The 16180-nt window shown below is 47.9% G+C and overlaps 1 protein-coding gene across 5 annotated transcripts in view; it reads right to left on the bottom strand.

Moving 5' to 3' along the window:
* GGNBP2 (gametogenetin binding protein 2) overlaps positions 1-16180 on the bottom strand; it is a 129796-nt gene that overhangs the window by 74955 nt on the left and 38661 nt on the right. For all 5 annotated transcript variants that reach the window (XM_029611656.1, XM_029611657.1, XM_029611655.1 and 2 more), the window contains 3 exons: positions 12310-12390; positions 11320-11573; positions 5033-5131 (listed from right to left, as the gene is read on the bottom strand). In XM_029611656.1, the coding sequence (XP_029467516.1) occupies positions 5033-5131; positions 11320-11573; positions 12310-12390 (434 nt within the window). The remainder of the gene's footprint in view (positions 1-5032; positions 5132-11319; positions 11574-12309; positions 12391-16180) is intronic.

Raw genomic sequence — 16180 nt, 5'->3', positions numbered from 1 at the left:
AAACAGCCACCAGAAAAAACATTTTCAGAATTAAGTCCATTATGGTTTCCCTCTTCAGTGGTTCAAATGGAGTCTCACACATCCCTCTAAGCACCAGATTAAGATTCCAAGAGGGACAGATCTTTCTCACCGAAGGATACAAAGTTTTTGTTCCTCAAAGAAAACGCATCACATCTGGATGTGCGGGCAGGGGATATCTCTGCACCTTACCCTGAAGACAGCCCAAAGCTATAACCTGTACTCTAACAGGCCGATACAGAAAAACGCGCAGGAGAGCTGGTGAGCGCCCGCTCTCCCGGCGCGCGCACAGGCCACTCTCCTGGGCGCGCGATTCAGGAGGGTGGCCTATGCAGATTAGGGCCCGCGGTAAAAGGAAGTGCTAGGAACACTAGCGTGTCCCTAGCACCTCCTTTTTGATAGGAGCGGCGGCTGTCAGCGGGTTTGACAGTCGACGCTCAAATTTGCTGGTGTCGGTTCTCAATCCCGCTGACAGCCACGGGTTTGTAAAACGGACGCTGGCATAATTGAGCATCCATCTTCCGATCCACGAACCGATTTTTAATTTTTTTTTTTAATTTTACTTTTGGGACCTCTGACTTAATATCGCTATGATATTAAGTCGGAGAGTGTACAGAAAAGCAGTTTTTTCTTCTTTTCTGTACACTTCCCCGGTGCCGGCAGAAATTATCGCCTACCTTTGGGTAGGTGCTAATTTCTGAAAGTAAAATGCGCGGCTTGGCTGCACATTTTACTTTCTGTATTGCGCGGGAATAACTAATAGGGCCATCAACATGCATTTTCATGTTGCGGGCACTATTAGTTTCGGGGGGGGGGGGGTTGGACGCGCGTTTTCGACGCGCTATTACCCCTTACTGTATAAGGGGTAAAGCTAATGCGTTGAAAACGCGCGTCCAAACCTGGGCTAACATTGCGCTCCACCGGAGCGCACTGTTAGCCCAGGATTGGACGTGCTGATACAGTACAGTGCAGTACAGTACAGTGCGCTCCACCGGCCATTTCCTCTCAAAGCCAGGCCACGAGACAAAAGTGAGACGTCTGACCTGAAAACATTGGGTCCTGGTAGAAACAATTCCACAGATGGCTAAAGCTTAAACGGCCCATCTACTACCATGTTGACCAAGTCTACGAACTATGGGCAACGAGACCACTCTGGAGCCACCAGAATCATGTCACTTGGATGTTTCTCTATCCACCGAAGCACCTTGTTCACCAGTGGCCACAGAGGAAAAGACAAAGAAGAATGCCTCAATGCAGAGCATCAATTCCCTCTGCCCTGTGTTCTTTCTGGCAGGATGCCATTAAGTCCATGTGCGGATATCCCCATTTGTTTTGAATGAGATGCATCTCTGTCTCTGACAGCTCCAGGGTCTAGCTTTTTTCCAACTGAGAAAATCTGCCTGAACATTGTCCACCTGGCTGTGTGAACATCACCAGCCACTCCAAGTGTTGTTCTGCCCAAAGAATCAACTCCTGGGCCTCCTGAGCCACTGACTTGGTTCTCTTGGTTTCTCCCTGTCAGTTGAGGTATCCATCATTGCAATGTCCGATAGAACCTTACAGGACAGTTGCATAACCATGGCAGAAAGGCAAGTAATGCGAAATGCACCACCCTCATCTCTAACTGATTGATAGACCATGATGTTTCCTTATTCGACCACTGGTCCTCTGCCGACTGATCCTTACATACCACCCCCCCAGCTGGAAAGGCTGGCATCGGTAGTGACTATCACCCAATCCAGAACTTTCACACCATGCCCCAGATTGGCACGAATAAGTCACCATGAAAAACTGTTTCTGCATTCCCCCTCGAGGGGAAGGGGGAAGATGAAACTCCTCCAATAACGGATTCCATAGGGAGAGAAGAGTTCTATGAAAAAATCACATATGCGCCAATGTTGATGCCATAGAGCCTATGACTTGTAAATAGTCCCAGACTCTGGGCATCGAACGCCCCAATAGGCGACGAATCTGACCCTAACTTCAGCATCCTCTTTCTATAAGAAACACTTCTTTCCTGGGTGTCGAGCTGAGCCCCTAGGTACTCAGTGTTTGAGAGGGCACAGGATGGCTCTTTTCCAGATTTACTACCTAGCCCAGAGATCTGAACTGCAAGCAGTATCCGCTGCACTGACTACCAACAGAGGCTCGTTCGAGTGAAGCTGGAGGACCTATAATGCAGATACGGGATGCACCAACAAACCTTCTCGTCTGAGGGCCGCCACACCAACCTTTGGTGGATATACACGGAGCTGTTGCCAATCCGAAAAGAGAGACAAAATTGAAAACGTTCCCCTAGGATCATGAACCATAGAAAATGCAGGTGCTCCACCTATGACTGACCTCAGAATTTCTATGCGAACCGTGAACTTGAGTACCATATTTACCTTTTTAAATCCAAAAAACTGCCCAGAACATATTTTGTGGTACCATGAATAAATGGAATTCTTCCTGTTCTTTGTTCCTCTCAAGGAACTGGCAATATAGCCCCCTAGATGCCGCAAACTGGCGACATTCCCTTAACAGCTACTCGCTTGGTGTGGGGAGCGCATGTGGAAGTGATTGTAAGCCTCTCATACTGGCCAAGCAAATTCTAAAATGTAGCCGTCTTATCACACTTAGGACTCACTGGTCTGTAATAATTCTGGCCCACTCCTTGTAAAAAAGCGCTAAACACCCCTCGATAGCTGTAACAGAAAAGTGGACTGTCCTAGCCTCACTGTGATGACTATGTACCTCCAGTTCCTGACCAGTGTTTTCTCGAGATGGCTTGGAACACCTCAAAAGGACTGTCCCCAGGATTGTGCTCTGCCTAAGCTTGCCTCCAAGACCCTGAAGAACCTTTATTCTGGCAAAATCTCTTATTGTCTCGGAAGCGTGCATGAGCGGGAAAAATCTTTTTGTCATTTGGTTTGTCCTCCAGTAGCTTATGCCCTTCGGATTCCCCCAGATGCTTCACTATCTGTTCCAAGTCCTCTCCAAACAAGAGCTTGAACTTGAATGGACAGACCAGTTTCGTAACCAAACAACTGCCTGGATGACACCGCAGATGCTATAATCCTGGAAGATGTTCTGATCAGGTCATATAAGACATTTGCTACATATGCGCTTCTAAACACTCAGCCTGTTTCGCTGCAGCTGTTGACACAGACTACGTCACCTGCAAATGCTGGACCCAGCGCAAACATGCTCTCTGCATAAAATTACTGCAAACTGCCGTCCTTACACCCAGGGTCGAGATCTCAAAAATCTTCTTGAAGTATACCTTCAACTTTCGATCCTGCACATCTTTTAATGTGGTGGACCCCCCATTGGAATGGTGGTCTTCTTTGTTACTGCCAACAGACGTGTCGACCTTTGGAAGCATCAAAAACTCCGCCTCCTCCAATAACGGATACAGCTTCGCCATTACTCTGTCAACCTTTAAGCTGGTCTTAGAGGTATCCCACTCTCGAACCACCAATTTCTTTAACGACTTATTAAAGGGAAAAGCTTTCGCTTGGCCCCTCAATCCGTCCATTACGGGATCCACCCCCTCTAGGTCAGACTCCTCTTGCGAAATCTTGATCCCAAGCTCCTCAAGAACATGCAGAATCAAGGGCCACAGCTTCTCCTTGGAAAATAGGTACACCACCTTAGGGTAATCCTCCTCTGCTACTCGAAACTCTTCTGGTCCATCATCCAGCTCTGACCCATTTTGCGTTGATTCTGTTCCCGGGGAATCCTTCAGTGTCCCTCCCGGGATTATCTGGTTGAGGGGAAAGACCCAGAATTCATTAAACGCTTGTTGAATGCTTTCTCTTTGCCAGCCCGAAACTGGGGTAGAGGGTTAACATCTCCTGCTGCTTTCTTAGCCAAATATGCCTTGTGCATAAGAAGCCAAAAAATCTGCAGAAAACGCAAATAATCTGAATCCTGGTCTAGAAGATCTTCCTCGGTGCCAGTGCCCCTCTGCCGCTCCCTGGAGTCGGGTACTGCATGCGATAACTGAGGTAGGGTTTCCCCTGCCTCCCCAGCCGGCGCTGCAAAGGAATTCAATATGGCTGCCATTTTTGCACTGATGGGGAAAGCCTCAGTGCTAGACCTTGAAACTCGTGGGTTTCGTTTAGCCTTTGACCCAGTGCTCTGCTCTCCGCAATCCAGGACTGAGCTACCATAAAGGGTCACCAACACCCTGCTTATCCACTTCAAACCAGGAGAGGTAGCCCCACCAGGATCTAACGACCTCCTGGGAGGAACTGGAAACCTTTCTTTTTTTATATACTCCAGACTGCAAGTTTTATACCACTACCATCTGCTGGAGACAGAGAAATATTGAGGGACTGTAGTTGGCACACTAAGTTATATAGCAGTTATCTGTGAAACTTTTCTCGGTCTCCATCTGCTGGCAGGGAGGCAAAATCTAGGAGGAGTCTGGACTGATCTGGGTTATGAATAGAAATAGTAATTTCTTTCACTATTTCCTGAAGGTTAGTTCTAGATCTGGGATGCCTAGAGGATTTCTTATCCCTTGCCAGGCCCCATAAAAAAAAAAAAATAAGCTTGCAATACAGGTAGAATATAGTTAAAGTGATGAGATGTGGGGAAATACTGTGTAACAGTGCCATGATACTCACTGGTCCCCCAAAAGTAATAACTAGAGAAAAAACAAACAGGGCAATTACCCAACTCATTATAGAGACAACAGGTGCTAAATAGGGTACATTCTATAAACAGCACGTAATCAATTCAAAAATATGCGAGTAGTCAAGCACCTGGGCTTTATTATTTTCCAGACAGGTCAAACTAGGAAATCTAAAGCGCAGTGCTGAGAGACCCAGTTGTGTGAACAGTCTGAACCAGGTCCCATCTTCAGCAATGTGGTAACACTAATGCTAATGAGAATCCTTCTTAAGAATTCCAGATTATACCACACTGATCCCCCTTCACCTGAATCACAGAACTACAGCTGTGTGCTCCCCAAGAGGCTGCTATACATCGAAACAAAAATAAGATGCCTTCTCATTCATCTTACCCCAAAGGCTTGGGTTTGTGTGTATCTAAGGAGTGCAACTGGCATCGCTTGTTCTTCTTACTTTTGGGAATTGCATCGATCATATCATTTAATTTGGACCTAGATAAAGAGATTATGTTACATTTGCAGCTTTAAGAATTAAAAATATTAATTTTGCCAACTGAGAACAAGCATGCATCAATCTCGCACCACAGGACCAAAGAAAATACTTCTACTCCAGTTTTTACAGATTACAAACTTAATTGTAGTTGCTCTATCCACTTGTTTTTCATGTCTTGTCACATAACACAACATCTCCTCACACAGGGTTTATTTTAACGACTCCCAATGGAAGGTCTCACTGCCCTCAAAAAGGTCTGCTTTTCCAGGTAACCAAAACAGGCAAATTTCCTGATTCTTAGACCAAAGTTAAGAAACTAATGGATAATCACCATGAATAGTTGAAAACCAAACCAGTTTGAGGATTGTAGCTCAGAACAATAGCACTAAACAAATTCAATCTGAGCTCAAACCTAGCACTGTTCCCCACAAGAGATAAAACCTATTGTCTGCCTACTGCAGTATATACATTTTTGTCTTAGAATCCTAGGATGAGTCCCAAGAAGTTCTCTCTACTTATATCCCCTTGCAACAAAATCAATGCCATACAGTCCAAATTATTCATCACTGGCCTTAGTAGGTAACATAAGCAGCAGTCTTCTACAGAAAACAAAGCAGGGTTGCTTACCTGTAGCAGGTGTTCTAGGACAGCAGGATGTTAGTCCTCACAGATGGGTGACATCATCAAATGGAGCCCGGCATGGAAAATTTTTGTCAAAGTTTCTAGAATTTTGACTGGCACACTGAGCATGCCCATCATGCTCTATCCGTGCGGCCAAGCGGGGGTCCCTCTTCAGTCTCATATCTTAGCGAAAAAAAGACAAGCGAAAAATAAAATAACAAACCAACCGAGAACCCAACTCTGCGGGGTGGCGGGCGGATTTCCTAAGGACTAACATCCTGCTGTCCTAGGATAACACCTGTTACAGGTAAGCAACTCTGCTTTCTCCTAGGACAAGCAGGATGGTAGTCCTCACAGATGGGTGAATACCAAGCTTCAGGCTGCCCCCGGGCACAACAACAGAAGTGCTGAGGGTGAGAATGGGAGGCAGCACGAACCAGAAACTGGGCCCTAGGTAGGGAGATTTGGGTTCTTATGCTTGGAACAGAATACGAAAGACAGACTGGCTAAAGGTACTGTCATGTCGACCAACCTTGTCCAAACAGTAATGGGTGGCAAATGTGGCAGGGAGCTCCACGTCGCAGCCTTCCAGATCCTAGCGATGGGGACCTCACGAAAGTGCGCCAGCAGCACTACCATGGCCCCGAGTGCGCCTTGACGCAGCCTCCAAGCGGACGGCCCGCCTGCTCATAGCAGAAGGATATACAGTCCACCAACAAGTTGGACAGGGTCTGCTTGCCCACAGCAACGCCAAGTCTGTTTTTATCAAAGGAGACAAAGAGTTGCGTGGACTGCCTATGAGCTGCTGTGCACTCAAGATAAAAGGCAAGAGCATGCTTGCAGTCCAGGCTGTGCAGAGCCCGTTCACCCTGGTGGGAATGGGGCCTCGGAAAGAAGGTGGGCAAAACGATGGGCTGATTGAGATGGAAATCAGTCACCACCTTAGGCAGGAACTTAGGGTGAGTGTGGAGAACCACTCTGTCATGAAAGCATTTTGTGTAAGGCGGATAAGTCAATAACGCCTGAAGTTCACTGACCCTGCGAGTAAAGGTAACCACAACCAGGAAGATGACTTTCCAGGTGAGATGTTTAAGCTTGCAGGAGCGCATAGGCTAGAATGGAGGCTGCATGAGCAGCGCTACTACCACATTAAGGTCCCAGGACACATCAGGACGATGCAGAGGGTGCTTGAGATGCAACAGACCCCTCATGAAGCAGCCCACCAAGGGCTGAACAGAAATGGGTGTGCCACTTATCCCTTGGTGATATGTGCTGATAGCACTCATCGGACTCAGATAGAGGTGGTCTGCAGCCCAGACTCCAAGAGGAACCACAAATAGTCCAGCAGGCGCGGATTAGGGCACAAGAAAGGGTCTAGGCCCTTCGCCTCGCACCAGTCGGGGAACCTTTTCTACTTCAACCGGTAAGACTTCCTGATGGAAGCCTTTCGGGAAGCCACCAGTACCTGCAATACGTTATCAGAGAGGTCAAGGGACTGTAAGACTACCCTTTCAATATTCAGGCAGTGAGGGCCAGCAAAGGGAGGTTCAGTTGGTGCAATGTGCCCTGGTCCTGCGTGATCAGGTCAGGGGAGGCACCCAGCCATATGGGCTCCTGTATTGAAAGGTCACGCAGGATTGGGAACCAGACTTGCCACGGCCAATACAGGGCAACCAGGATCATGGTGCCCCTGTCCTTCTGGAGCTTCATGAGAGTCTTTCCAACCAGCGGAGCAGAGGATACGCATACAGTAGGCCCTTGCCCTAAAACTGGGCAAAGGCATCCGAGGCTGGTTCCCAGTCTTCCCTGTACAGGGAGCGAAAGTAGACTACTTTGAAATTCCGAGGGGAAACAAAGAAATCCACGTCCAGAATACCCCACGGTCCACTGTCTGCGACTGCCGGGTGAGCGACCACTCGTGCAGGTGGAATGCTCGACTCAGGTGGTCTGCCCACCACGTTCTCTGCCCCTGCAAGGTAAACTGCTTGCAAGAGCATGTTCTTGGACAGGGCCCAAACCCAAATCTGTACCGCCTCCTGGCAAAGCAGGAAGGAGCCCGTGCCTCCCTGCTTGTTTATGTACCACATCACGACTTGGTTGTTGGTCTGGATCAACACCACTCTGTGGGCCAAGTGATCCTGGAACGCCGAGAGGGGGTACCGGATCGCTTGCAGCTCCAGGAAGTTTATTTGACAACTTGCTTCCTGCTCTGACCACATGCCTTGGCAGTACCACTTGGGGGGATACCATTTGGAATGGGAGGCCCCTTTCCAAGTTGGTCAGGTTCTCCCACCAGGAAAGGGAATCTCGGAGCAGCGAAGTAACTTGCATTGGCACCAAGAGGTCCTGGGTGGCTTGGAGCTATTGAGAGCGGGGTGTCCACTGCCCTACTCACATGGCTAACCAGGCAAGTGGAGTGACATGAACTAATGCCGCCATGTGGCCCAACAAGTGGAGCAGTACCTGGGCAGAGACAGTCTGATGCTGCGGGATGAAGTGTGCCAGCAACACCAGGGTCTGAGCACGATCCCTGGGGAGGAACGCTCTGGCCAGAGTTGTGTCCAGGAGAACCCCAATGAATGCCAGCTGCTTGGACGGGCTCAAATGAGATTTGGGGAGATTGATCACGAACCCCAGAGACTGTAGCACCTTGGCTGTCAAGCAGAGGGAGCGTAGAGTGCCCTCCTGCGTGGCTCTTGATGAGCCAGTCATCCAGGTAGGGGAACACGTGAACCCTACCACTGCCAGACATTTCATAAACACCCGTGGGGCTGATGCAAGGCCGAATGGCAGCACTTGGTATTGGAAATGTTTTTGGCGCACTGTGATGTGGAGATACTTCCTGTGAGGTGGGAATATTGCAATGTGCGCATAAGCGTCCTTCAGATCAAGACGGCAGAGCCAATCTTCTTTGTGAAGGAGAGGAATTAGGGTGCCCAAGGAGACCATTTTGAAACGTTCCCGCTGCAAGAACCTGTTTAAGGCTCTGAGGTCGAGAATGGGTCGGAGGCTGCCTGTTTTCTTTGGTATCAGAAAATACCTCAAGTAGAACCCCCGGCTCTGTTGAGAGTGGGGCACTGGTTCTACAGCTCCGACCTTCAACAAGGCTGAGAGAGCTCCAACTGAGGATTTCCTGATGCCCTGATAGGTCCCACACTGGTGGTAGTGGAGAATCCGCTGGGACTGTCCTGAAATTCAGGAGATAGCCGTGTTGCACGATGGCCAGAACCCAGTGGTTGGTGGCAATAGGAGGCCAGCGTTCTGTGAACAGACATAAATCGGCCCCCGATAATCTCTTGCTGCCAGTCCAAAGCCTGCAGCTGGACTGGGCAGTGGCGCAGGTTGGGGCCTGGGGGCATGCTGTTGACGAGGCCGGTCCCTGGTTGCAGTACATGGTACGCTGGTACGGGGAGCCAGAGGGTATCATCTCCTCTGGCAGTAGAAAGACTTATGAAGTCCTTAAGCAGAGACCTGTACACGGAGGACGGTGGGTCTGAGGTGCTGGCTGAGAGCTGCTGCAAGGTCTCAGGATGGTCCTTGAGTTGAGCAACTGCATCTCTGACCTTGTCCCCGAAGAGGTTTTCTCCGCTGCAGGGCAGATCAGCCAACTTCTCCTGGTCCTCTGGGCAAAGGTCAGAGGCCCAAAGCAAGACCATGCGTCAGGCACTAATGCCCATTGCCGATATCCTGGCCGCTGTCTCAAAGAGATCATAAGCGGACCTCATCATGTGTTTCCCGGCCTCCAGGTCCTTTTGTCCCACTGCCTCCAGCGCATCCTGCTGCTGTTGAGGCAGGTGCTCTGCCAAAAAGCTGCTCCAGCCAGGAACAAAGGCCCTTGGGAGTCATATAAGCAAAGTTGGGGCACCCGTGGACGTCGTGGGAAGCCCCCAGGCAGAGGATACAGAGCTCGTGCGGATCCGTGAGAGACATGGTCCGTGAACACTGATGGCATTTAGAAAACTGGAAGATGCCATGAAAATAAGCCGGTGCTTCTTCGGTATGAGAATCTATGGGGAGGCGAGGATATACTCCCTTTTGATAGCCTACGGGAGAAATTTGGCCTCCCACAAACAGAATTTTTGGCATACCTGCAACTTAGACACTTTTGCCAAGTTTCTCATCTGAAAACACCTTTGAGTAAGGGGAAATCACTTTGAGGGGTATTGCTCAGCTCCGCACCATTTGAAAGGGTTGATAACCAAAGTGTATAAATTATTGAATGTGAAAGTGTTAGGGGAACCAACCCATATAAAAGCATGGATTATGGATTTGGAGGGGACTCCCCAGCATGTGGACTGGGAAACAATGTATGAACAATTGAGTAAAGCCTCCATATCCTCTGCGTTATTGGAAAGCGGTTATAAACAATTGTACCGTTGGTATCTCACCCCAGAAAGGATGGCAAAATTCACACCTAACACAACTGGCAATTGTTGGAGAGGTTGTGACTCTTTGGGCACCTATTTACACTTGTGGTGGTCAGGTGGTTGTATCACTCAGTTCTGGAAACAGATTGAAGAACATCTACAAATGATCCTAAAGGAAACTATTCGGCTGCAACTAGACAATGCCCTATTGAACAACCCTATCCGGGGTCCCACTGGGACGCTGCATCCTTCTGCTACTCAGCTTTGTATAGCAGCGAGGATGGAAATTGCAAAGGGGTGGAAATCAACCAAGTGCCCATCAATTTCGGCTGTTTTGATGAGACTGGACAATGTTTGTACTTTGAACCGGATAACCGCTATGAAACATCAAACATTGTCACGTTTCGATAAAACCTGGGAACCTTACCTTAAATGGATACAAACCAAAACAGGATGAGCGAGAATAATACCCAAAGGAACGACAGGAATGCGCGAGTCTTGTTGTACACAGTATTTATTTATTCAATGCCTCAGCTTGAGAGGCGAGAGTTGACATATAGATTCACTTACCATGGGACATATAAGGCAGTTACGAGACGGGCCTGAGCCACCCTTCTGATAAAAGGTGGACACAGAGGCTACTTACAAAAGAAGACATGTATGTGAGGGGGGGGGGGGGAGTACAGGGTCCAAAAGTAAAACTACGGTAGTAGATGGTTCATTTTGTTGTACTTGTTTATATATGATGTAAGTTGATTACCAATAAAAATATTAACACAAAAAAAAAAAAGCCAGTGAGCGGTCGATGGCTGGCAGCCACCGGGAGGCGACACACTTGGGAATCGACTGCAAAGAATGAGAGAAACACCTACTGAGACGCTGGGGGAACAGACAGCGAAGAGGGACCCTGCGCCTAGGAAAACCTGAGGAGAAATCCTCAATAAGAATACGTTTTTAAAAATTTGGAGAGTGCTCCGAGAACCACGAGGCAACTGCTTCACAGAAAAAAAGACTGAAGAGGGATCGCATGTGGCCGCGTGGATAGTGACAAAAGTTTTCCGTGCCAGGCTCCATCTGATGATGTCACCCATCTGTGAGGACTACCATCCTGCTAGTCCTAGGAGAATGCAACCATTCTTGCTGCTGTCCATACACAGGTGTATCTGTTGCAAGTACAGAGTCTATTATCAACAACTTACCCATGCACATAAAATAAGGTATAAAGCTTTTTAGCGTCACTCATACAGTTTCGAGTTACAGACAGCACCCCCTTAGGTCCCACAGTAAGGGGTTCTAATGCTGGATTTCCAGATTCCACAAGCTGGGAGAAGAGGCGTTCCACACTACGCCGACAACCAACACAGGGGACGAGCTGGGAAAGTGCATTGAAGACTTCACGTGTTGTCACCATCATAGCAATATTAAGATCTTGTTGTTTAAGCATGCCATGACGCTGCAGGAAGGAATCAATACAGACAGATAACAGGTTTCTAAGTTTATTGTGATAATTTCAGTTTACAAATAGGGCAGACTTACTGCCACAGGATAAACTTAACACCGCAAATCAAACTGCACCTTTAGGAATTTAGTTAAAGATACATATCACACTACTTTCTAGCACCCAATTAGGTGGGAAAAGCATTGAATTTAATGAATTTGAAAAATTTTCAGAGCAATTTTATAACTTTATAATTCTAGGCTTGAAAGGCATATTACACTGTAGCACAAAACAACTATCAATAAAATCGAAGCAGCTACAACTCTATTAGCTATATTACATAATTTATGAATATAGGCGCTGTGTCAAATAATTATCTAGGCCTAGTCCAGTGGCTTAGGTCTTCTGCATCCTAGGTTAATGTGCATGCTGTACAAACGGTATTCATAGCCACGAGAGTAGGAAATCTGAGTCATTGTGCAATAGTGACACCTAGTGGCCAGTTTCAGGACCCATGGTTCTAAAAGAAATCTTGGTGAATGTGCCAGGTCAAGGACTGCTGCTGCAATGCCTGGTTTGAATGACAATGCATGATACCAGATCCCAACCCAGGTTCAGATCCGATGGAGCAAGAGGAAACTTCTGGGTTAAAACAAGTAAGCTTCTGTCTAGAAAACAGACACTGACAATGGGTATTAGAATTTCTCAAACTTCAATGTTGCTGAGAAATAAGATCAGCTTATTGTATTACCTGAACGAACTGCTTTAATTGTGCACCATTAAGCTGGTGACCATCGAGGTTCAGCATGTTATCAGAAAATTCCATCACCATCTGTAAAAAATTAAAACATTTTCATCAAGATCAGAAAAAACACAAATTAACTGATGATTTATGTCATCTTCACCATCACTATGAATGCCAGGTACAGCTGAGAGGCAAGAATAAATGGACTGGAGACTAGTATAATCTACTTCTAGAATAAGCATAGAAATGGAGAACAAAATATGGAGGCAGATAAAGACCACAAGGCCCATCCCATCTGCCCCTTTTTTTTTTCCTGTTGTAGTACTGAATCCCCACTTGATTTGGCTATTGCTTTGCTTCCCTGTAACTAAGGATCCTCTATGCTCTTCCCATGCTTTCATGAATTCTGATACTGTTTTGTCTCCACTGGAAGATTGTTCTGTGTATCTACATAAGTACTTGCCTGTTTACTTCCTTTCAGCCTCATAACCGTCCCCCCCAGAATAATGCTTGCCTCTTCTAAACAATTTATGTCTCTACTGTATCCTCCTCCATCCCCTTGAGGATATACACGTTTAGGTCCCCAGTATGTCACAGGACATGTGATGCAGATTTCTCTATTCGGATCATCCTCTTCTAAGTTTTTATTCTTTTTGAAATGAATAATTTTTATTGAATAGAATGTAATGACAACAAACATTCATCTGTAGAACACAACCCTTCCAATATGTCTCAACAATACAAGAAAAGAAATCACCTGTGCAATTAAACACTAATACAATAAAAGAATCCAATAAATGTGAGATACAGGAAATATATATATATATATATATAAAAAAAAACAACTTTGGACTGGAGACCTCCAGTGCACTCAAACAACAAACGCCGACACCTGGGCAACTGCGGGTGTCTTGAACTAGAGGTAGGCCGTGGCTTTACCCGTACTTGCTCAGTCTCGAGATTTGATATCAGAGGTTCTCGATTTCTGGAGCAGCCGTGGGCGGGATGCTGAGTCCATATGTCTACACTAAGGAAAATGAAATTATCAGGTAAGTAATTTCTCCATTTCCTAGCGTGTAGCCAGATGGACTCAAGACCAATGGGATGTACAAAAGCTACTCCTCTACTGGGTGGGAGGCTGCCCATGGCCTACTTAGTGCTGCCCTTGCGAAGGCTGTATCCTCCCTGGCCTGAACATCCATGCGGTAAAACCTGGAGAAGTTGTGTAGGGAGAACCATGTCGCCGCCCAACAGATCTCAGCTGGCGACAGCAGCTCGGTTTCAGCCCAGGAGACTGCCTGGGCCCTTGTTGAATGTGCCTTGACCTGTAGAGGTAATGGTTTTCCTGCCTCTATGTGGGCAGCATTAATTGCTTCTTTGATCCAGTGGGCTATGGTGGCCCGCGATGCCGCTTCCCCTTGTTTCTTCCCGCTGTGAAGAACGAACAGATGGTCAGTTTTGCGCAAGGATTCCGATCTCTTTAGGTATTGGACTAGTATTCTGCCAACATTCAGGTGGCGGAGGAGGCATGAGTCTTCGGAATCCCTGTGCTCATCTGGTGATGGTAAGGATATGGTCTGGTTCATACGGAACTGGGAAACCACTTTTGGAAGGAAGGATGCTACCGTACATAGCTGTATGGTGCCCAGGGTGAACCTGAGGAACGGTTCCCGACAGGATAATACTTGGAGTTCAGAGATGCACCGGGCTGAGCATATTGCAATCAAGAACACTGTCTTTAAGGTCAAGAGACATAGAGACAGGGCGCTTGTTGGTCAGAAGGATTCCCCTGCTAGGAAGTCTAGTGCTAGGTTGAGGTTCCATAGAGGCATGGGCCACTTTAGTGGTGGTCGGAATTGTTTGACTCCTTTCAGGAAGCGGGACACATCAGGATGAGTTGATAGTCTGGATGCCGTCCACTTCGGACCTGAAACAGGCCAGTGCTGTGACTTGGACCTTGAGGGAGTTGAGGAACAAACCCTTCTGCATGCCGTCCTGTAGGAATTCTAGGATTGAAGGAATCTTCTCTGTCCTTGGAAGGAGACCGTGATCTTCACACCAAGCTTCGAATACTCTACAGATCTAAATGTAAGACAGGGATGTGGAGAACTTGCATGCCCGAAGCAAGGTGTCAATCACGGCTTTTGAGTAGCCGCGCTTCTTTAGGATAGTCCTCTCAAGGGTCATACCGTAAGAGAGAATCGAGCAGGGTCTTCGTGGGAGATCGGTCCCTGCTGAAGAAGGTCCCTGTGTGGCGACAGACATAGAGGATTCCCTGCCAATAGTCTTTGCATGTCCGCGTACCATGGTCTTCTTGGCCAATCCGCAACAACTAGTAGGACTAGTCCCCTGTGGTGTTCTATCTTGTGGATGACCCTGCCCAGTAGTGGCCAGGGTGGGAAGGCGTACAGGAGGCTTTCCTCTGGCCAGTTCTGGACAAGAGCGACAATTCCCTGAGATTGTGGTTCTTGTCTGCGGCTGAAGAATCTGGGGACCCAGGCATTGCGACAAGTTGCTAGTAGATCCATGGCTGGGAGACCCCCATCGATTTACTATCAGCTGGAAGGTTGTGTCCGCCAGCGACCATTCCCCCGGGTCTAGGCATTCTCTGCTGAGATAGTCTGCAGAGATGTTGTCTTTTCCCGCGATGTGGGAGGCTGAAATCCCTTGTCGGTTTATTTCCACCCACTCCATGAGGGGGTCTATTTCTAGAGACACCTGCTGGCTCTTGGTTCCTCCTTGTCGGTTGATGTAGGCAACAGTCATTGCATTGTCCAACATAATTCTGACGGACTCGCCTCAGAGTCTGTGACTGAATCATAGGCAGGCTAGTCTGACCACTCGCGCTTCCAGGTGGTTTAATGTTGCCTCCCGCCTTTTCCTTGTTCCATTGTCCCTGGGCAGTCAGTTCCTGACAGTGGGCTCCCCACCCTCACAGGCTTGCGTCCGTGGTGAGCAACATCCACTTCGGTGCAGATAAGTTTACGCCTCTGCTTAGGTGTTCTTCCTGTAGCCACCATTGAAGCTGCTCCTGAACCTCTGTCGGTAGTTGGAGACGAACTAAGTAGTTCTGGGACACTGGATTCCATCGTGATAGTAGGGAACGTTGTAGCGGCCGCATACGGGCCCTTGCCCACGGAACAACTTCCAGAGTTGATGTTATGAGGCAGAGGATTTGAAAGTAGTACCATAACTTGGGGCGGACAGAGGTCAACAACTTTTGTAATTAATCCATTAGCTTCCTTCTTCGTGGAGGGGGAAGGTAGACCATATTCTGTTTGGTATCGAACCGGACTCCCAGTTTTCTAGTGACTGGGAGGGCTGTAGACAACGCCTGGTTGTGTTCACGACCCACCCGAGTTCTTGTAGTAGATTCTTCGCTCTGGTGATCACATGGCGACTCTCCTTTGGAGACTTTGCCCTGATCAGCCAATCGTCCAAGTAAGGATGTACCAGGACTCCTCCTTTCCTCAGTGCTGCCGCCACTACCACCATGATTTTGGTGAAGGTTCTGGGGGCGGTAGCTAGTCCAAAGGGTAGCGTTCGGAATTGATAATGATGGCCCAGTATCGCAAATCGCAGGAAGCGCTGGTGGTTCTGATGGGCTGGGATGTGAAGGTAGGCTTTGGATAGGTCCAGGGAGGTTATGAATTCTCCCGGTTGTTCCACCATTATAACAGAACGTAGGGTTTTCATACGGAAGTATGGAACCATCAGGTAACGGTTGACGGCCTTGAGGTCCAGGATAGGCCGGAATGTTTCTTCTTTCTTGGGAACGATAAAATAGATGGGATAATGGCCAGTATTTTGTTGAAACGTGGGCACTGGGGCTTTGGCCTTCAGGCTGAGTAGTCTTGCTAGCGTGGTTTCCACTGCC

Source organism: Rhinatrema bivittatum, chromosome 8 (assembly GCF_901001135.1).
Source record: "Rhinatrema bivittatum chromosome 8, aRhiBiv1.1, whole genome shotgun sequence".
NCBI lineage: Eukaryota > Metazoa > Chordata > Amphibia > Gymnophiona > Rhinatrematidae > Rhinatrema > Rhinatrema bivittatum.
The sequence above is the reverse complement of the archived record's forward strand: the minus strand, read 5'-3'. Positions and strand labels throughout refer to the sequence as shown.